At 48.6% G+C, this 21,716-nt stretch overlaps 2 protein-coding genes across 3 annotated transcripts in view; both read right to left on the bottom strand.

Moving 5' to 3' along the window:
• Positions 1–364: 364 nt before the first annotated feature.
• Positions 365–10,723, bottom strand: LOC144933477 (suppressor of cytokine signaling 5-like). Of its 2 annotated transcripts, none has more exons than XM_078858280.1 (2): positions 10,563–10,723; positions 365–7,472 (listed from the first exon to the last, which is right to left on the bottom strand). In XM_078858280.1, exons 1-2 carry the CDS (start codon positions 10,720–10,722, stop codon positions 5,656–5,658), a joined length of 1,977 nt encoding a protein of 658 aa, XP_078714406.1. In that variant the 5' UTR covers position 10,723; the 3' UTR covers positions 365–5,655. The 2 variants fall into 2 exon arrangements, with proteins under 2 accessions (XP_078714406.1, XP_078714407.1); XM_078858281.1 differs by having other exon boundaries at positions 10,534–10,629.
• A 6,480-nt stretch (positions 10,724–17,203) lies between these two features.
• LOC144933476 (pleckstrin homology domain-containing family H member 1-like) overlaps positions 17,204–21,716 on the bottom strand; it is a 44,861-nt gene continuing 40,348 nt past the window's right edge. Inside the window, 1 exon segment of the mRNA XM_078858278.1 lies at positions 17,204–21,114. Within this exon segment, the coding sequence (XP_078714404.1) occupies positions 20,743–21,114 (372 nt within the window). The 3' untranslated portion in view covers positions 17,204–20,742.

The following is a 21,716-nucleotide window of genomic DNA, read 5'->3' as shown; positions in this document are numbered from 1 at the left end:
TCGAGCTCACCGACTGCTGCTGCCAATGATGCACCTCTTCATGCTCCTAATGCGAATGGATTTCCCCCCCCATTATTATAATTTGCCCCTCTCACCATGCATGACTCATCACCCACACTGATTTATTGTACTGTGCATGCAGGAAGAGGCTGCTCGTTGTGTTCCTCCTTCAGAGACCCGTGAAGTCACGAGCTCTATCGTGCCATGAGTGAGATTAAAACTGCTGGGAATTTCCCACACTCCCCCGTTTCCCCCGCTCCGCAACAATATCGGCAGCGCATTGATAATACCACACAGCCGGAACGCGCTTAAATACGCAGAAAGCACATTTAGAATTTTACAGAAATAAATCATCATTGCCATATTTTCGTTCCGTATGAAAGCAAAGCAGAATGGTGGTGTAATTTTGCACCGTCCAGTGCTACTTTATTAAACAGTTAAGTAGTGTGCCTTGGTATAGCAAGGATGCAAACCCACAATACAGCACTTGTGCAGTCGTTTTAACAGCAGTGCAAATAACCCAGTGGTTCACGGTGCGCGGTACGGGACACAGCACACTATTCAAGCCGTGCAGCACGCAAGCCACACTTTTTAAGGGGGGGGGGGAGGGGGGGTTCAAACCCGTCTCCGGCGCAAAAGACAAGAGGCCAATGACCCACACTCAACGTGAAGTATCTCTGCAAGGAAGAACACGCAGGGAACGCGTGCGGCCTGGTTCCACAGGTTTTCCATCAAGCGAGAATCGTGACATTTTTTTTTGCCTTGTTGAAACCTGTACCGTTGCGTATATGTAGTTGGTGTCGTTCGAGTCCTTGGCCCTGGGCTACTGGCGCAACGAGACAAAATCACGGCTGCGCGTGTAGGGTTCACACCACGCCCGACTTCAGTCAAATATGGCTGTGCTTTGAGTGACGCTTCACCAGCTGCTTCTTTCATGTGTGCAATAGGCAAATAAACAAAACGCGTTGTACAAACAATAAAATACACGACAATGTGACTACGCACAAATACACAGTTTAGTGTACGTCCTACATCTACAGCAAGTTCAGATGACGATTCAGATGGGAGACTTCAACAGAGTACAGCACGTAAAACGTGACACGTCCTTTAAAAGGTGATGTAAAAGCTACTCGGCTATTACCAGCTCAGAACCAAGCTAGGCTTTAATTAAACATCAGCAGGAGTGCAAGGCTCATATAACGCGATTCCGTGTTCATAAATTAACTTCATCAGCAGCAGTAGCGGCGGCGACTTGGCCTGCCAAACTGCACCACGAACAGTGACTACGCGAACAAATACTAAATGCTCACAGCTATAACGAGTACAACGACCAAACTACAGCTCCACGTGTGTGTGTGTGGAGCTGGGGTCAGAGCACTGGCTCGGACATATTCTACAAAAAAACAATTCACATACACCGCAATTGTGTCCAGCTGCAATTGTAGGCACATCTTTCCGTGTGTACTCGTCTCTCTGTATTGATACAAGTTGAAAACCCCACAAAGCAGGTCACACTCGCAGTGCCGACGACTGCAACAGTGTGTGGCACCTGCTCACACCGGCACTGGGCAATCCAATAAATGTGTTAGAGCAGAAATGAATAACACAGGAGAGCATTAAATATTAAATTCACATACAGACACTCCTCTACTTACGAACATTCGACTTACGAACTTTCAGAGATACGAACAAACCTGTCCCCGTATGTCCAGTTGTCTGTTCGGACCGAGTGTCATAAGTTTAACTACCATACAGCAGAGGTCGCAAACGGGTTTTGATTCCTTACCCGTACCCGGCCGGATACAGGTAGGGTACGGGTATCGGGTACCCGATTGCGACCTCTGGGATGAAGCCATGTTGCAGGCGCGGGTGGGTTGATTCTAGGAACTTGAATTGTGAGAAGAGACAAGACGTTGGGAAATGAGTGACAAACGGTTACTCACCAGTGACTCACGGCCTACCCGTACCCGGCCGCACCAGGGTCGCAAACGGGTACCCGTACCCGGCCGGGTACGGGTAGCTGGGTATCGGGAAGGGTACGGGTATTGGGTAACCGATTGCGACCTCTGCCGCACAGAGATGGCGGTGGTGGCATCTACATCCACGGAACATGAAGAACCATTGGCATCTACATCTACAGGAGATTATCCAACTTTTAAAGCCATTCCCCGTGTTTAGTGTACATGCCGTACATGTTTGGAATCGACAGGAGTAAAGTTGGACTTACAAATAGCCTTAACAGACCTCTGAAACCTAACTCATTCGTAAATAGAGGAGTCCCGGTAATTATAATTCATAGCCACCTTTCAATCCAATGCTGGATGAAGGCTTTCCCATCCTGTCTCTATTGGTGAAGTATGGGGCAGCCAGAACTGGTTCCAATATCACTCACCACTCATCAATGCTGTTAGCAATGGTCAAAAATTCAACTTAGGTCGCCAGGTTCACAATACAGCACACGAACCACTGCGTTACCGTTCCACCCTGGTAAAACCTGAGTGGTTATCAATGTAATTATAAGGTCAATAAAAGTAAAATGTGATCAATGTTTCAAATGAATAGGCCATCAGTAGTATCATTGCTTTTTTTGTATTACAAAACATCCCGCTACATTTAATCGGTTCTGGTGGCGCTGGCGATTGAGATATCTGCTCAAGCCCATGAACCAGAGACGTGGAAGGCGGCCGCAGAGGCGGAAGTCGGCGCTTACAAAAATGTGACATTGAAATCAAAGTGAGAAGTGCCTTCGACCACAAACCAACGTGACCGCATGGCTGCGCCACCTGCATACGTTCACAAACCGATCGCACCAGAGTCTGCGGATTTATGACGGCCTCTGGTGGTGGTGGTGGTAGCGATGTTCACACGCGTATTTTGCGCGTGCGCCGCTCAGGCTGAGGGAAAGAGCCGACCAATTGTTGTTTAATGTCAACTGCACTTCTGGTTACAGAAGTCTAGCAAGTGCCACCCGCTCTTGCGTTAACTCCGAACACATTTTAAGTTTCATCGCCCGTCTCAAAAGACACAGGGCAAACTCCGCCTCACTGTCTCATCATGGCATTTATGACTCAACCAAACAAGATCACCTATCCAGACTGAGAACTGCCATGTGTGGATAACCTTATGTAAATAACATTTAACATTAGTGTAAGCAATCGTCATCATAAGCAATTCATAAATGTCCACGTTTCAGAGGGCTGTGGACAATACTTTTCTTGTGTCATTCAATGAGTATACAGTAAGCTCTGAATATCTGGATTGTTTCAAGATTACACCATTTTAATAAATGGCTGGGTGCTTGAAGCAGTGTAAACCAGTACCCTGTCATATCGCTGGGCGAAATTAAACACGCCTGTAATCCTGCCAACTATTTAAACTCGAAACTATTATATTCACCAGGGAAAGCCCACTGAGCTATTAGCTCGTTTTCAGAAGTGGCTTATCATGTGGATATTTATAGCAGCCAAATAATCTATGCAGAGTAGCAAGGTACTTACACTGCACGTAGTAAGTACATGGGTGTGAGTACATCACGGGCAGGTGCAGTTGTTTCTGCTCAAACATTTGATGGCGGGGAATGCTGTAAAGCTGTACCCTGCTCAAATAATCACCTTGCTGGGCTCCTTGGCTACTCGCAGGTTCCCATGGCTACCTGCCCTCTCAACTTAAAAAAGGTTTATCACATGCCTGCTTGCAGAGAACAGAAGCTAACATGTTTCTGACACGGTATTTTGAAGTAAGTGTACATTGCAGTTGTAAAGTTGTACGTTGGAAAGGATCACAAGTTAAAAAAGGGAGTGTTACAGATGTATTGAGGTTATTCTACACATAGTACTTGTATTATTATTTATATTCCTTCGAGATATATAAAAAAAATCACACGGCTTCAAATCTCCAGCACCCTGCTTGCATGCACAGCACCTACAGTTGGCGATCACGGGATTTTATTGCAGTAGCGTGGACGGTCAGCTCAACCGAGATTGAAGCCAGGGCGATTTTAATCGCAGGGAGCACGTACGCAGGGCCCACACGCCAGAGGGCTTAACGCGCCCTCACGGCCAGTCATGAGATAGATATTCCTTTCATAACTACCGTCAACAAAGACCGCCCTTTTAAGTACGCTAATAAAGGTGGAGGGTTTCAACGTGGGTTCATAGCGCTCTGAAGGCGCTCTTGTAATATGTGCAAGTATGTAAGGCAGGGCAAGCAACAGTGGTTGTTGGCTTTCTGCTAGTGCACAATACGGTTTAGGACCCCACTACCCTCGCAAGACTGCATGCCAATTCTCATATCGTTTCTTATTACTTTAGAAACACGTTTTTTCCCCACCGTTATACAAATACAACACACGACAATAAAATCACTAAGTGGTCAGTGTCTACCTTTGGTCAGCCAGCTGTCAAACGACAGTAGCCAGTAATCATTATAAAAAGGTACAGAAACCTGCACTCAACATTTTCTAAGTTTGCGAATTCGCAATGGCTACACACATTGGCGTTAGGACTTAGAAGTATGGTGCATATATGTGTATATACATATACACACACGAGAACTTCTAATATTTTATGCGACACTTCAAAAGTCTCAGCCCTGGCATGTGAATATATACATTTACACAAATATTGATATATTAATCACAAATAATGTACACACATACATACAACACACATAAGTCAAAAGTCTAATTCGTTGGTGCGACCTTGTGTAAAATACAGAAAGCTTTTAACTTAAGGGTGTAATGATTCATTCCCACGGTATTCGACAAATGGTCCAATGCAAGGTGGTGATTTGATTCAAGAAAATATTTGTGTTTGTTACTTTGTGAATGGAGGGGCCTCCAGTGGTTGCAGGAGTCACGTGAAAGCTTTACATATAGGAATCCAAAATCACCACTTCTTTGAGACACAAATTAACGCACGATTCGGGTTTTTACAGAATTGTTACACCTCTAATTTGTACCCGTGTCCTGTATGCGTGCGTGTATACGTGTGTTCACATATGCAGTACACACATCATATCTCTCCTGCACATGTAATATGTAAAGCTACAAACTCAAGCCCTCACCTCAACCCCTAAGTCACCGTTAGTGCATCTTCTTGGCTGGTGGTGACGAATATTGCCATTTCTTCTCTCCGTATAGAATTGATGCTGCTGCGAGTTGCCACAGGAAAACTTCCGTATGTGTGGTTGGCCAACCTGTTGCTGAGGCAGGTAAAATTCTTGATGTCTTGTCATACGTTGAATTAAAATGTGTAGGTATTTTCACACGAGTCAATAATGCAAATAATATCACAGGTGGTTCTATTCAGAGGTGCACCCCCCAAATCCATAGGTGAACAGCGGAGTTGGAACAATTTTCTCCTATATTTTGATGAATTTTCACAAATTGGCATCACGATTGGATTCACGAATATTTTCTTTTTTTGCCATTGTGGTGCACGTAGAAATTTCAGTGGCTGCAAAGGTGTTGACAAAACTCCAGTTTCTACGTATCAATCACGTACGAACCGTATATATAATCCATTCTTACAATGCACAAACCGTGCGCATAAGGATCGAGCTTAACTCACAATTTGTTACAAACCCAACCGAGAATTCGATGCTCCCAGTGCTGGACCCTGCGGCGCTGCCACCACCACCACCGTACAGTTGTCATCAGCGCAGCCATAGTGGCTCATCCAGCCGACGCACGCGCACCTTCTGCTTGTAGTGGTACTCCTTGAGGTAATCCTTGAGCACGTGTGGCACCGGCAATGCGTCGATGCCGTCGTAGGTGACGCGGCCGCAGATGGAGGCGCGGCACAGGCGCTGCAGGCTGAAGGGGAACGAGCGGTGGAGCGGCGTGGCGAGCAGAGGCTCAAAGAACATGCATGCGCTCGGGTCCTTGTAGTGGCGCAGCAACGCCGTGACAGCCGGCGCGTGGAACACACAAGGGTCGTGTGCATCGAAGCTAAAGTTGTGGTTCCACTGCTCGACACGTGCGTGCAGCGAGCGGCCATAGCGCCGGAAGCTTACAGAGAAGAGGTAGTCCTCCTGGGCCGAGTCACGCAGCAGGAAGGTGCCCTCGGGACGGCCCTCGAGCAATGCTTCCGCCTGGTACCGGTCCATCACGCCCCAGTAGAAGGGACTCTGTGTGATGTCCAGCAGATCTGGCACCAAGCAGTGGATGTAGTCGATCTGCGTGTGCGCGAGGCGCACCAGCCCGCCCACCGCAGGCCCCGCCGCTGCCCCCATCACCGCCGCCGACTGCTGCAGCTGCTGCTGCACCTGTTGACAGAGAAGCTGGCTGAACATGAGCGCCGAGCTGGACTCCAGCCGGTGTCTCTGGGGCGGCGCGAGCACTGCAAGGGGCAGCTCATCGTCCTCAGAGCCGGATTCGCCGCCGGCCCCACTGTGCCCCGCTGGCGGTGTGTTCGGCTGGCTCATGCCAGGTGCCAGCTTGGGGCCAAGTTTGCACAACGGGTTGATCTGTGCCGTTGTCTCGAAGGTGTGAATCTGTGCATCAGGTGGCGGGTCCACGCCCTCCTCTATGCTCATCCTCCTGCGCTCCCGCAGGGCATCCTCCTCATCCTCCGCCACGTCTAGCGAAGCCGTGAGGAACGGCCCACGCGTTGGCCCTACCGACGTTCCCACTGGTGCCGTGTGCTGCTTGATGAGGTGCCATTTGCGTGCCAGTTCCGAGCCTGCTGGGAACGGGCAGTGGTCCAGCATGAGCTCCGACAAGTGAATCTTGCGTTTGCTCGAAAGCTGCCCGACAGACAGCCTGTTGTTGCTATTGTCACAAGCGCCATACGAGGCGTGGTGGCGACGCGCGCCGGTGCCGCACAGTGGGAAGCACTGCCCGACGGTGTCTTGCAGGCGGTTACGCAGCGTCCGCGAGCGTGCGGGGGTCTGCTCAAAGCGGTGTTCCGTGCACACGCGCGCCTCTGCGCTCTCCACCTCAGCGTCAGCACTACCATCGCGGCCCTCTTCGCCCACCAGCCTCGGCTGAACATTAAGGTCGTCTGCATCCAAGCAGGCGGCAGCATCGTCACCGCCACAGCCATCACCACTACCACCACCGCTCTGGGAGCGTTTTTTCTTGCTGGCCCAGGGAGCATGGCGGAAGTACGAATCTCTCAATGAGTTAACAGCACCGACTTTGGATTTTGGTTTTGCCCCCGAGCCGCCATCCTGGGGAGAATTGAACCCAACCGTGATCTCTGGCACAATAACAACAATGTCAGAGCCGCCTTCGCCCTTTGCGGCTTTGTCACCGCTCTCCGCCACCTCCACGTTCAAGCCCGAGGCGTTCTCCATCGCAGCCATTGCGGGGCTCTCGTGAGCCGGCGATTCTTGCTGTTGCTGGGCAGTGGGAGCTCCCTCCGGATGAGAGGCGGTCGACCCCTCAGCTTCACGACACTCACTAAACCAGCTGTGGCATTTGTACTTCAAGCTGATCCAGGCCTTCTCAACCCTCTCCATTGAAGCACCTATGGAAAAAAGAAGATTAAAGGGTTTTAATCTGTTTTGATGTATTGAAGAGCAACGGATGTAAGCTCTCGGAGCTTAGCTTTAAATGAACTACTCTATTAAAATGTACAAGGCCAAAGGACCAATTGGAAAATTAATTTCACATGTGACTTTATTTTTACTAAGCTCACGCAATCTGCAGGTTAGAAATTACAAAAACAACATTTAATATTTGTTTCACTCGTATTTTCCATTTCCGATAAGTCATTCTCAATACACCTAGCTCCTGAATGGCACATTACAAGCACAGAAAAATATCCCCCACATCAAACCAAACCCGGTCATGGGAGTTTGATTTTTAGGCAGGATTAACATGAGTAGCGAGTTAAACCTGCATCTGGTTTGGGCTTCCTCTAGGTCGGCACAGCCTCACGTGAACACCTTGTGCATCGTGTAAACATCAGAACTAGGTAGACAAAATTGGTCCGAGCATGATACTGGCCACACTGGTCGCTCACGAGCCATTTATGAGTTAATAGGCGTTTGTCAACAACAATTACCCCAACAATTCATCCAGGCTGTGCAGTGGATAGTTGTCTTTGCACGCATATCTGTGTGGATGGATCAATGGACCCATATGGTTGTATCTTTGTTCGTGTCTGTGTGGGGAGCGGTGGCACATGGGTTAACGCACTGCGTTATAAACCCAGCGATCCGGGTTCGATGCCCACTTACGGTCAACACCAGTGACAATTATCTGAACAGGTCCTGGGCCTCCAAAAAGGTCGACTCAACCTCGAATGAGTACCTGGTGCAGTGTAAACATCACTACTGGGGAGACAAATGCGGTCGGCGTAGTGCTGGACATCCACCCTCTCGTGTACCATGCCGGGTTTCATAAGTGCTTGCTGACAGCACTTGCCCCAAGCCTGTTAAAGTAAAGGGGGATTATTCTTTGTCTTTGTCCGTGTCTGCAATTGGGTAGCGGAGCCTGGAAAACCAGCTCGTCAGCCAAGCCAAATTCACACCAAGTTCGAGGTTCAATGTCTGCCACTATCATAGGTACTTTCAGCGTGGCATTACCTAAGCCAAGTGTGCTGTACAGCAGGTAGATAACATCCCCGTGACATTGTTTAAAAAGTATGGCGCTGACAGCGGCGAAGACTCAACAACCCACGTACATTTCGATTTAAAGCTTTCGTGACTGCAGGGATTCATCTTCTTGGTTCTTTCGGTAAAGTAACGTAGAAGGGAGATAATAAAATAATAAAAATAAAACATAAAAAAATAATACAATTATGTTTAATTTTTATTATTTTATTATCTCCCTTCTACGTGACTTTACCGAAAGAACCAAGATGAACCCACATACACTAATACTTATTAACAATATAAGTGAGTCTATACAAGCACCTCTACAATTAAAGACTGAGTCCTCTATATCTGTATAAACATCTACAGCCACCCTGTATGTATTGAGGCCGGCATAGCACAAAAGAGGGTGGTCTGGTCAGCACCAAGCTCAGCCACTTGTCACCCTAGCCATAACACGTTCAAACACCACACCAGACACAGTACTCATTTAATGCTAAATCAACCTCGGAGAGGCCCAGCACAAGCCTTGAAAACACTTACCACTTTTGTTAGCCATGGCCGGGAATTAAACATGTAAACCAATAATACACTCATCCACATACACACCCCAAGGCACATTATTTCACGCAAAAAAAAATCACATGCAAACAACACTGAACTACTATACACACGTACACAACTGGAGACATCCCTTAAGGTCCATAACCATCCCTACACACAAACCAACACGCACACACCTGCACATCCTAATAACAGCCGCCATTCGCCACAACATTGGCGGTGACGTTACCACAGCTCTTGTGCGAGGCTAGAGGGTCAGAGGTCACAGGACGCGTGAAAGGTCGCCGACGGGTCATGGGACAGATCCAGGTGTTAAGGGCTACGTGACTGAGATTTCTGACACCCTTACAGTGTACTGTACAGTCTTTGCATTGACGCACAACGCTCTCGACACCCTCCCCAGCTATCTCCAGACACCTACACGCACACCTCTATACACACACACATCTTCAGAAGACCCCCACCACACAGGCCTGTATACCACACACCTACACAGCTTAGACAATTGACACAGCCCTCAATAATAATCCTTTACATAAACATCTCCACATACCTACACACTATTAACACTCCCTCCACATCCATCCGAATATAACTGATTCATACCCACCTGTCTCTACAATCACACACGCCACAAACACCTCCACACCAGCGTCAATCTAGTCAGCTTCCACGCACATAAACATGACGATTAACAGACACAGAGATCAGCCATACAAACTGAACAGACTTGGGGGCAAGTGGTTAGCGAGTAGAAGGCCGGCACGGCACAGGTTGGTGGCCAGCCTCGTGGCAATGTTTACACATTGCACCAGGTACTCATTTGAGGCCGAGTCGACCTAGGGGAGGCCTAGAACTCGGGCCATAGGGTTGGAGGCAGTGGTCACCACGACTCGACTGCTCCCTCTCCATACTTCACCCTTCACCCTTTCCCCTAACCCTCTACACACACAAACATCCCGCTCCTCTCACCCACACACCACCCCCGAACCCTCCTATCACCCACACACCTCTCCACACACACACAGAGACCTCCACTCACCCACACACCTCTCCACACACAGAGAGACCACCCGAACCCTCTCCACACATCCCCTTAACAGTCTACACACACACATACACACACCCGCTCCACTCACCAACACACCTTACCACGTCCCCGCCCCCACACCTCTCCATACCCCCCACACCACCCTAACCCTCTCCACACACACCGTCTCCACACCTCGCCTCGATCATTTTCCAAGCGCCACAAGCGGAGGCCAACACCGACCGACAACCGCCTCATCAAAACCACCAACTTCACGACGCGATTTACTGCCCCGCGTACCGTCGCCCCCCTTCCGCACCGCCCCCACCATCCCCACCGTCCCCACCGTCATCACAACAAACAAACATCGCCTCAAAAACACGACGACCGCGCACCCCGAGCGAGCGAGCAATGTCCGCCTCACGACGTTCTTCTCCGCTGCCGCCACAGCTCAGCTCCCTCCGCTCACAATGCGCGGGAAACAATGGAGGGGTGGGGGGGGGTCTCGTGAAGGTGGAAGGGGGCGGGGCGAACTGACACGTGATGTCGCGAGATCCAATAGCGCGCGCGAAGACGTCATCCATAGCCCCGCCCGCCCGCCCCCCCTATCCCCTGGGGACGTGCGTGTGACGTCATCACAGCGAGAAGCTCCTCCCCCACCTCATTGACACCCCCACTCCCCACCCCCCACCACCCCTCCCCCCACCCCCACCACCCCTCCGCCCACCCCCACCACCCCTCCTCCCACCCCCACCACCCCTCCCCCCACCCCCACCACCCCTCCTCCCACCCCCACCACCCCTCCCCCCACCACCTTAAAGGAGTCGCGTTCATTGAGACTGACAAGCCTCGCGCTTAGTGACGTCACTCATTAGAATACCAAGGCCAATGAATGGGATTGTTTAAAGAGAGATTGCTAAACCGAGGTGGATATATATAAGGAGGCGGGTTGAGAAAAGTATAGACGTTGGAAGTTGAACCGAATTGCAATTTGTCACGCGAATTTGTTTTTGTTGTTGTTGTTCTCACTCGCAATACACACACGCCTACTCCAAAATGCGGTGACATCATCATAATTGCACATCCAGTCAAACGCACAAACGGTTGAAGTGATCCCCACTGGACCCCGCCCCCTCCCGACACACCAATTAGCAGAGGTGGGACATAGTCATTGTTATGCAAGTCCAAGTCGAGTCGCAAGTCATCAAATTCATGACTCGAGTCTGACTCGAGTCCAAGTCACATGACTCGAGTCCACATCTCATAGGTGGGACAAAGTCATTGTTATGCAAGTCCAAGTCGAGTCGCAAGTCATCAAATTCATGACTCGAGTCTGACTCGAGTCCAAGTCACATGACTCGAGTCCACACCTCTGCCAATTAGTGACATAATCCTGCTTGTCAGCATACCCCAACCCAACGATCATGAATGACGTCATTTTACCAGGCCAGCCAAATACTCAATGAGTGACGTCACTGCAAGATCCTCCCCCTCCCTCCCTCCCCACCACCGCTCAATGAATGACAGCCCTCCGCCCTCCCCCCCAAACGCCCCTCGCCAACAGATGAATGAATGACGTCACCCAACCTTACCTCCACCTGACGTCATCACACTGCATTACGTTACTGTAATTCATTACAGTCTTGACTTCGTTTCCTGCCAATATGCAAAGGTAATTTCTGTGGTGAAAACCTTAATACTATTCCTGTAAATCCTGAGGGAAATAATCAAATTTTATGGTTACAAAAACAAATATATCTGCGGATAATTTATATTTTCTCCACGTCTAATTTCTAGACTCCTTTTTGAAAGAGGTGCTCATGTATTTGTACTGGAGGAATCCGATGAGATATACACCTATTTTTCACAAATCTCATGAATGTCCTTGCTAGCTACAAACGAATAGGCAATGAACCTAGCATACAATGACACGATAAGCACTGGGAGCATGAAAAACGTGTCAGCTTGATACCTTAAAACTGATATCACTTAAGAAACCAAAATGGAACCATAACGAATGAGACAATATCTCAATATTGTACCGGTAAAGGAATTGTATGCATATTTCTTATTGCAAAAAGTAATTTAGCCCAGAAGTCAAATAATTTCAGATGAAGAGGAGGTTCCTGATGTAACACTTGAAACCCTTTTTTTAATTCAATATTTCACCTGGAAAGCCCCTTGAGTTGGAAACATCTCGTTTGCCAGGGTGTTAAAGTTATCACCCCACAGTCAACGTGGAACGTTGATCCAACGTTGGAATGTTGACTGAGACTGCCCTAGGCATTAGTAACTTTTGAAAACTTGACCAGATGGAATAACTGGACATCTCTGGGAAAAAAAACGATGAAAAGCCATTTGCTGAAGTGGAAACTGAGTCTTCCAAGTTCTTACGAACCAAGTATTTAATTAATAAATACATGATAACTAAAACTAAACCAAAAAAAATCAGAAGATAAGTTAGGGGAGGAGATACGCTCTCAGTTACACCAGAATAAGCGATAAAACCCTGGATTGAAGGAGCAGGCATACAAATACAGAATCAACGCATTTCCCATCCCACATTTGCTGACTAAAATGTAACTGCAAGCCACAACTAAATAAGTTAAGAAAGAACGAACACTATCAGGTGTAAATACTCTTGGGATAATTATCAATTGCTAGTATCATGGGAAGAGTGCTGGAATTACATTTTAAACTGTTACAATGTCCTCACGATGCAGCATTGTGAGGTGATTTTAGGGTACTGGGATCCCACAGTCGTGTACATAAACACATTCCTGCGGAGGGAGCTGGTAGGAACGTTGGGTTGCTCGGTCAGTGGCCAGGGTCAACGGCGGCGTGGTGTATTCCGCAAATATGGCCGACTGTGAAAGCGGACACAAGCCGGCGTGAGTAGGTTAAACGTTGAGTTTTATAAGGGCACCACGGGGTGACCAGCCCCTCCCCACCCAGCCCCACCCAGCCCCACCCTCCCCACCCAGCCCCACCCTCCCCACCCAGCCCCACCCTCCCTACCCAGCCCCTCCCTCCCCACCCAGCCCCTCCCTGCACGACGGACGGACACAATATTCCCGTGGGCTGGTGTAACCAGGAGGTTCCTACCAGTACATGCCCCACACTACATCTACTGCATACATGTTAACCCCTTATCAGTGCCCTACCTTATTACAGACCAATTCAGACCTTATTGGTCACCCCGTATACATCTCAACGGTCATCCCACAAAGTCCCATCACAAGGGAGAAACACAGACAAATAGACAAATTATTTTGGGTTTTTTTGCCCGTATTTAAAACGGCTGTACGCTTTATGGACCTGAAAAATCAATTTCCCTGTACAAGAATAAGGGACATCGCGTATGGGTTTACAATCTATGTCTACACAGTCGTTAAACGCGACAACTGTCATTAAAAAAACAACAACGTTATATACAGCTGGCATGCACAGACACAGGCTATGTGGCACACTTGAATGAACGTGACCTGGGTTGGATTGTTGGAGGTGACAGGATTAACCGATTGTGACCCCCTCCGAGATAACCACAGGAGCCACATTTAACATTTCACCTAATCGCGTTCATCGGCAACCATGCACGCGTTTATCACCCCTGCCAATCCCAGCTTTGTTTATACTGCATGTTCCCTTCCAGATGAGGGAGGGAGGGAAATTGCAGTTCACGAAATCGTCACAAAAACCTGATTAATTGTGCCACCAGCGGCCAGTGCCCATGCTCCCGAGGGCAAGGTGGCAAGCGGTGCGAATTTAATTGCACTGAAAATTATGATTTATGTATCTTTTATTCACTCCTTACAAAAGCATTTATGTTACTCCAAGAATGGTAGTTTGTGTGTCCCCGAGCTTATGAATAAATAATGCGGATGATTGTTGTTGTTCTTGTTGTTCTCCTCCCCTCAAACTTGGCTCTCAACTCCCAGGCTCTGCGCTTCAAGGTGGAATTTTGGACTCGTCTGTCCATTGGCACGATGCGTTTGTTGCAGGCGTTAGCTCTCAATGTCGAGTTCACTTGAATTCCCATCGCGAGCAAGGCTGCCGTGTGCGTTGCAGCCCAATTCGTTGCAGATTGCTCATTTCCCTTGCCCCGGAGAGCCCGAGCAGAGCTTCTCACACTGCGGTCACCACAATGGAATGTTTGACCGGTTCTTGTGTTTTTTTACTTCAACGCGCGGGAGGAAACCATGATGGCCAAACCATCCCACCCCCGCTTCAAACGTCGACTATAAGAAGTGTGTGGCAAAACCTACTTGCTGTGCTTCCCTACACGAAGACACTGCCGGCGTTTTGCCTTGCAGGTGGGTATCCCAAGCAGCCTCCTTCATCTATATGAGGCTCACCAACCCCACCGCCAAGTCTATGGGGGACATGGCGTACGTCCATAATACAGGTTTGTTTTTTATTTGGGGGGGGGGGTTAGATCGCGTCAATATATTGATGTGTCGTTAAACCCGCCACCACCCGACACAGCCGATTAGCAAGGGTTTGTCACGTAAACGGGCGTATGTCATTTGTGACTGCATTCGGCATGAAGGGAAATATCTGCCTGACTTTATCACACGAGCGTTATAGCCTCAGCTGAGCCACCGACCCGAAACAAACAAGCTTGAAGGAAAGCCGCTGGACTGCTATTTCTCAGAAGCGGCAAGGACGAGGCCGCGAAAACGTGAATGTCAAAGACGTTCAGAGCGAGCTTTTTATATCACCAGAGTTCCAAGTGGATTAAGCGAGTTTAGCTCGAATAATTTGAGACTTGATTTAATACGCAGCGTGTGGACAAAAAAAGCACAGCTTGAGATGATTCCACGGCGAACCCTGCGACACGTTAAACACCCAGGTGCAATTCCTTATCCTAAATCCCCTCTTGGTCCCAACGGCATGGCAGCGAGAGACAGCGCTCCTGGCAGGCCCCCCTCCGGCACCAAACCCAAAGGGGTCGCTCCTGGCAGCCCCCCAAGAGAACCCTCTTCCTGGGTTCCCATTGTATTCAGATGAACGAGAGGCTGTAATTCATAATAAAGGTTTTTGGGTTTGATCGCGTTATTTATCAATGTGTCGTAACAATCCACCACCCGACACGGCCAAAGAGTAAACAATGTGTCACGTTCAATTTTGATTTAAAGCTTTCGTGACTGCAGGGATTCATATTCTTGGTTCTATCGATAAAGTCACGTAGAAGGGAAACAATACAATAATAAAACAATACAATTATCACGACGTTTCGACGGCAACACAAGCAATCATCATCAGGTGTGAAAAACACAGCAAGCAATATTGAAAAAAGTGGCGGTTTTTTCTAATTTTCTTGCTGTTTTTCACACCTGATGATGATTGCTTGTGTTGCAGTCGAAACGTCGTGATAATTGTATTGTTTTATTATTTTTATATTTTATTGTTTCCCTTCTACGTGACTTTACCGAAAGAACCAAGAATAGAATGTGTCACGTTCACAAAAGACAAATAGTTCACTACTTTATCCCACCGGTGTGTTGAAGAGTGAATCAACAAGAGGCGGTAAGTTGCGCTTTGTCTCCACGTGTTGAATCCCTTCCCTGCCTCGCTCTCCGATTAGGCACCTGGGAATGCTGTTATCTACTCTCGTTAATTAAATTACTCGAACGGGAAAGAAGCAGCGACGGTTGAGCGGACACGCACGCGTATTGAATTTATGAACGCAGCACTGATCAACCTTGTCATGGAACTCCCGGACCATCTTGCCAACTGTGGTTGCGTGGCCCCATGAGCGTTCAGCTGAGTGAAACTACTCCTCAAAAATCCATGTTCTCAAAAGGGGTCAAATAAAATAAATTTGAATTTACAGCCCTTTTGTGAATAGACTGCTGGATCTTTGGCCATGTTTCTCTACGCTGGTCAGTGTGGATTGGTGGAAAAGCTCTAAACTTGTTCATTGATGTGAGTCGGGCCCGGGAAACTAACTCAGATGGTCGGGCTTATAGCACCAACACTCCACAGGCAAAATGGATAGCGAGGCTTTATTTATGGGGCTTCAACGTGTCCCATTTTTATTATTACACGCTTTTATTTAACTCACTGTCTGTTGTTGTCGTATCCTCAAATCTTGTAACTCAATTTTAACCCACTTCCCAATGTGGTATCGACTACAAGCTTGGTATACTTATGTCATACTGATGACAACACTATATTCTATCATAAAAAAAAGTATTTTTAAACATTCATTTTTAGATATTATGTTTCGGCTTGGGACTAATTGTCCACGCTCAACTGACGTTGGCTGTAATTGGCCACGGTCCCTTACGTTATGGAAAACTTCGGGGCCACTTCCTGGAGTTCTGCCATTACGAGTCCGGGTACATTTAATTAAAGCGTGTTTAAAAAAAAAGTATTTTTAAATATTACTTTTTCCATTCGGGGCACCGAACACACATTCTCGCTACATATTTGAAGACGACGACGACTAATGTGCTCATTACCTAAGTCAAATTGCAATTCTCAGAAAATAATAAGTCTCGAGAAATGGCTCTTTTCGGCATTTAAAGGCTGAAAGTTTTTTTTTTTGGCAGATTATCCAACAAGAGCGACGTCACATACTTTTTAGACAGAGCCGAACATCCGCTGGTGGTGCCAAAGCCAATTTCGTCGAGGCTCAACAATTCACTTACGTAACCTATATTGCAAATAGTTTTTTCCTCTCTCGGCACCCACCGTATACCACTGCGTGAATTCCATGACCCAAAAGTAAAATGTACAGTTTAATAGCTTTTTTGTAATCTATGCTGTAATTTACATAACATACGCTTCTGCAGCCCCTCGGCTACGTGGCACACATGAAAACGGCAGTGAAGAAAAAGACATTGGTGTACTCTACGACATGTTATGCTCCCACGTCGATGGTCACCACCATCACCAACCCCGCACTAATCGGCATGGTGATTTATGGTCAAATAACCCCTAAGGTTGTCCTCATCCAGCAGTAGATTATCCATTCACGAGCCCTTGCACGGTGGGAACAGGGTTCGCGAGAAATCATGACTCCAAAAATGACGCCGCTAATTGAATTGTTTTTATTGTGGGAGGGTAAAATGTTACAAAACAAGCGTTTTAAAATGCTGCAAAGCTGTGCTTACGTTTACAACAAATCGCATGTTCTGGCCCCTACATTAACAACGATTAGTGGTCTTATCGTCAATCCGTGTGAAATGATAAAACCGGCTGTGTCCATGTCAAGACCAACCCCAGTGGTTCTAGCTCGCAGTGCGGCAGTCACACCGAGAGCATCCCGCGTGACGAGGTGTCGTGAGATTTCAGGTATTCTTGGCGTTGTGTATAAATACATTGTAGTTTAGAGCGCGCACCCGGTGGCCCAAAGTGATCAAATGTGCAATGGAGCATTCCAGTGGGACCTCGAGGTTGGAGGGACATCGTTTGACAGGCGGCACAGTGGTTATGGTTCGCATTGGCTGTTTTGTAAGGTGGCCGAGCCTCTGCTGCAGATGGTTGTAATTGAGCAGGCGTGAAAATGATTCATTTGTGGGGGTGGCCCATTGGCCGAGATAAGAGAGGAGGCATTGAGTACAGAGGGTTGCTATCCTCCTGTCACCGCGACCTCCTCTCAGATCTGCCTTTTACACCTCGTGGCACATCCCTCAACCTGCTCGTCGTTATACTCTTAGGTTTTTTCGGTAAAGTCACGTAGGAAAATTTTTAATTACTAAAAGTAATAATAGAATAATAGAAAAAAAGTAATCATTAATATAAAATAATAATAAAATGTGATTTTTTTTTTAGTAATTTTATTTTTTACCTACGTGACTTTATCGAAAAAACCTAAGAGTATGAATCCTTGCAGTCACGAAAGCTTCAAATCTAGACCCTTCCCCACGGTCGCTGCGTCCGTCTGGAACGCCGCGTCCGTCTGGAACGCCGTTCCCCCATTCCCACAGGGAGCACTCGAATCTTGATTCACTTTTGGGGGGAAAAAAGGCAGCCAAAGACGACCCTGTTCTGGCGAGAGATATGAACCGAGCTGGGCTCCACGCCTCCAGAGTCGCGCTAAAACCGGTTTGGTTGTTGTCAAAATTGTGCGCGTTATAAATAGACCACCGTCATTGTGCGGTGGAAAGGCGTTCCATCCCTCGCCTGCTATCCAGGAGTACGTGGGTTCGCTCCGGACCCAGGCGTCGCCTCTATAGTCAGAGTCTGCGTGTTCTCTCCCCCCTGGAATTTGTTTTTCTCTCCAGATCCTCCAGATGTGTTATAGCCTTGCATATTTAGAAACGTGCGTTTTGATTATTTAGCCGCTTTGCTATAAATCCCCACATGATGTTGTTAGCCACACGGGCGAGCTATCAGACGTTGTCATGTTGCCCCTGAAAACTCCTCCTTAATAGCTCAGTGGGTTTAAACCTTGTAAATCAAATCATGTAGTTTTAGGTTGTTGTTATTGTTGTTGAAAGCGGGGCTTGACTGCGGCTCAGCAGACGCAGCTCAGTGAAAGCGTCAAGGTTGGCCGCTCGCAGGAGCAGCTGCTACAGCGGCTGTGCTGTGCAAGTCGCAAAGCTGCGACTATGTGGCCACATGCGGCTCTTTAAGGACCGCTTCGTGACCTTGTCTGGTTTGGGCCACCCGTCTCGTATTCACGTGCGTTGTGCCTCTTGACATACTAAGGTTGGATCCTTTTTTTTTAACCAAATTCGACTAAGATGGCTGATTTAAAGTTATTTTGGTTGCCGACCCATGGTCTCGTGGCAAGTGGAACCCTGGGCTTCAAGGACTTGACTTCCTATATCACCCCCAAACTGTTATAAAGGAGGTTTTACACACGTGGGGGAAAAAACATGTATCCGTGTGTTATTCCGGCAGCGCTACAGGGGACGCAGGAGACAGGCAGCGGTTACAAGTTCCTGGTTTTTGGCTGTTGCGGAAGGACGTTTGATAACACACTTCGGTCAGTCGGTCGGCCGTCTGATCCAGTGCTACGGGTTCTGTTCCAACTCTGTGCTGCGCCTCGAGCTGTGATGGGCGGCGTTCGCTGAAGTGGCAAGTGTTCGCCAGTGACTGGACCCGAGTGTTTACCGCACGCGTCGCCACGTGAATGCTTTTCTTTAAGTCACCTTTGTTGTGCGTAACAACCATTGTAGCTGTGCCGTGACCGGATGGTTGGTGGCTCAGGCCGGTACAGTCGGTTGTCTTGGATAGCTGCAAGCTTTGTGAGTGTGACTGTGAATGTGCGTCCCCTGCGCTACGAACCCCGGCCACTCGAGTTCGACGGTTATTTGAACCGGTCCTGGGCCTCCGCTATGTCGACTCAGCCTCAAATAAGTACCTGGTGTGGTTTTTGTAAACATCACCGCTGGAGAGACAAAGGCGGGCGTGGTACTGACCACCCACCCCTCGTGTGCCATGCCGGCCATCATAGCAGCTCTTGCCCCAACAGTATGTTACAGGTTATACGGGGAGATCGTTGTCTTTGTTTGCATTCCCTGCATTAAGAGTGAGCTGGGTTGTGGAGTGGGACAGGGTAAGGACCTGTGGAGGTGTGTGCGCGCACGCGTGTGCTCTATTTCACTCCTGCTGTGTCCACTCGTGGTCTGTCGGTGGCTCCCGAAAGACACGCCACCACTCGTCACCAAAGTTAAACCCGTTCCGTCTTTATAACGTGTAGTGGCGCAAAACCAAAACCGTCACACTCTTCAAACAGGATTACAGAAGCCAACAACAATACGATGTGGGCCAGGGTTGGTAAATGTGCACAACTGGCCAAAAACTCCATGTTGAGAGAATGCCCGGCTTAATAGTTAATTGTACAACGTTGTCTTCAAAAACAAGGCTAACACTACTACGAGTCTTTGTCGAGGATTAGGGTCGTGAAGACCACGAAACTTGATCTTGACTCAGTTAACTAGGTGCAGGACGCAGTACTCATCACCAGGGCCACTCCTGGTGGCGAGGTTGACTCGAGTTTATCTGTGTGCGGTGACGAATGACTGCGAGGCAGAAACGTGTTCTCGGCCCCCGGTAGATTCACAACTCTAGCTACCGGCGTAGCCACGTCAGTTTGAACTTTAACAAAAATGCAGCCACGCCCTTGCTTGGTCTTTGGCATTCGCTCTGCGTTTCGTTCGACAATTCTCGAACGTGGAAACTCAGCGGCCCCTGGTTTTGGCCCACGGCGCACAGCCTGTGCAAATAACTCCCCCCGTTCGTACGTGTCACGTGGGCTGGCGCGTCTCACGCAGCTGAGGTAGGCTACTCGACACTCGGGCAGGCGGCCTGGTGTCACACCCTGCGCAATCACTATCCGAAGTCCCGTGCTCATCTACTCTCTCAATAAAAATAAACAACTGCTGCTACGCACGGCCTGGCGAGGGTGTACAAAACGTACCGAGCTGTGAGCGCAAGACTCACGTTCGCGTCAAGAAGTGTGCAATAAAAAGAAAACAAAGAGGAATTCACGACCACAGCCAACAGTCGTTGACTTAAGACTTGCACGGTCGATCGTTCTAAAAGGTTAAGACCACTTGACAGAAAGAGAACTCGCAAAAGTGAACGCAACAGCGAACGAGAACAATTTAAAACGACGACAGTAGCACAGAAACCGTGGCACGCCGTCACAGTACGGTGGGCCCCTTCATGGCACGAGGCAGCGTGGCAGGGCCTGCGGGGACAGCCCGCCTCTTGTCCGTCGAGTTGCCACCTGGAGCCGCTGTGAAGATCGGCTGCGCGCGCAACGGCGACGTGGGCAGTGGCCTCTGGGGCGACTGCGGCAGCGGCCGCTGTGGAGAGTGCGGGAGCTGCTGGGGGCGGCCGCCTGCAGCAGGCGTGTGAGCTGACGCGACGGGTACGGGACCCTTCGCCTCACCCTGCTGCAGAGTGGCAAAGCCAACTGGCTGCAGGGCTGACACCCCTGCATGCTGGAAGCCCTGCTGCTGGTTTTGGCGGCTGTTAGCATAGCTGGCCACCAGCAACGTTATCTCCAGGATCTAGGGATGCCGAAGGAAATCGATGCACAAGAACATATTTGCAAGTGCGGTCTTTCACACTGGGTGCATATGTGTCTAAAATACTCACCAATCACGTAACCTTAACAAACTGTTGACATACTAGTAGTGAACATTACGTAGTGGTAAATCAGCGTCATTAGCAGCCATGATGAATCCACTGCTGGAAGGGGACTGTCACATGCTGTCGGCATCCCACGTGGTCCTGCACCGCAACACTCCATCTCACTCCTGCACTCGTGCACATGAGCTGATGCCCTCGCTCCACCTCTACGGTGGTGGTTCACTCCTTTGGCTGGCGTTCTTTCACCAGCCTCCTCAGCTGTCATCCCCTTCCAGCGATGTGCACTTAACAAAGCCCATTAAATCCCTCTATGGTCAATATGAACATTTTTAACTTACGTATATCACATGTCATACAACGATTAATTACAAATTTATGTTTAAATAATATTATATTTGTTCTTCTGCACCACTATCATCAGAGTCACATATTAAAAAAATACATATATTTTGGTGCAGAGGCTTCAAGCCGAGCGCCTGTGTGTGCGAGCAGCATCCTCATGTTTGACGATCCCCAGATG

The sequence above is a fragment of the Lampetra fluviatilis genome, chromosome 7 (assembly GCF_964198595.1).
Source record: "Lampetra fluviatilis chromosome 7, kcLamFluv1.1, whole genome shotgun sequence".
NCBI classification, from domain to species: domain Eukaryota; kingdom Metazoa; phylum Chordata; class Hyperoartia; order Petromyzontiformes; family Petromyzontidae; genus Lampetra; species Lampetra fluviatilis.
This window is presented reverse-complemented; position numbering and strand designations above follow the sequence as displayed.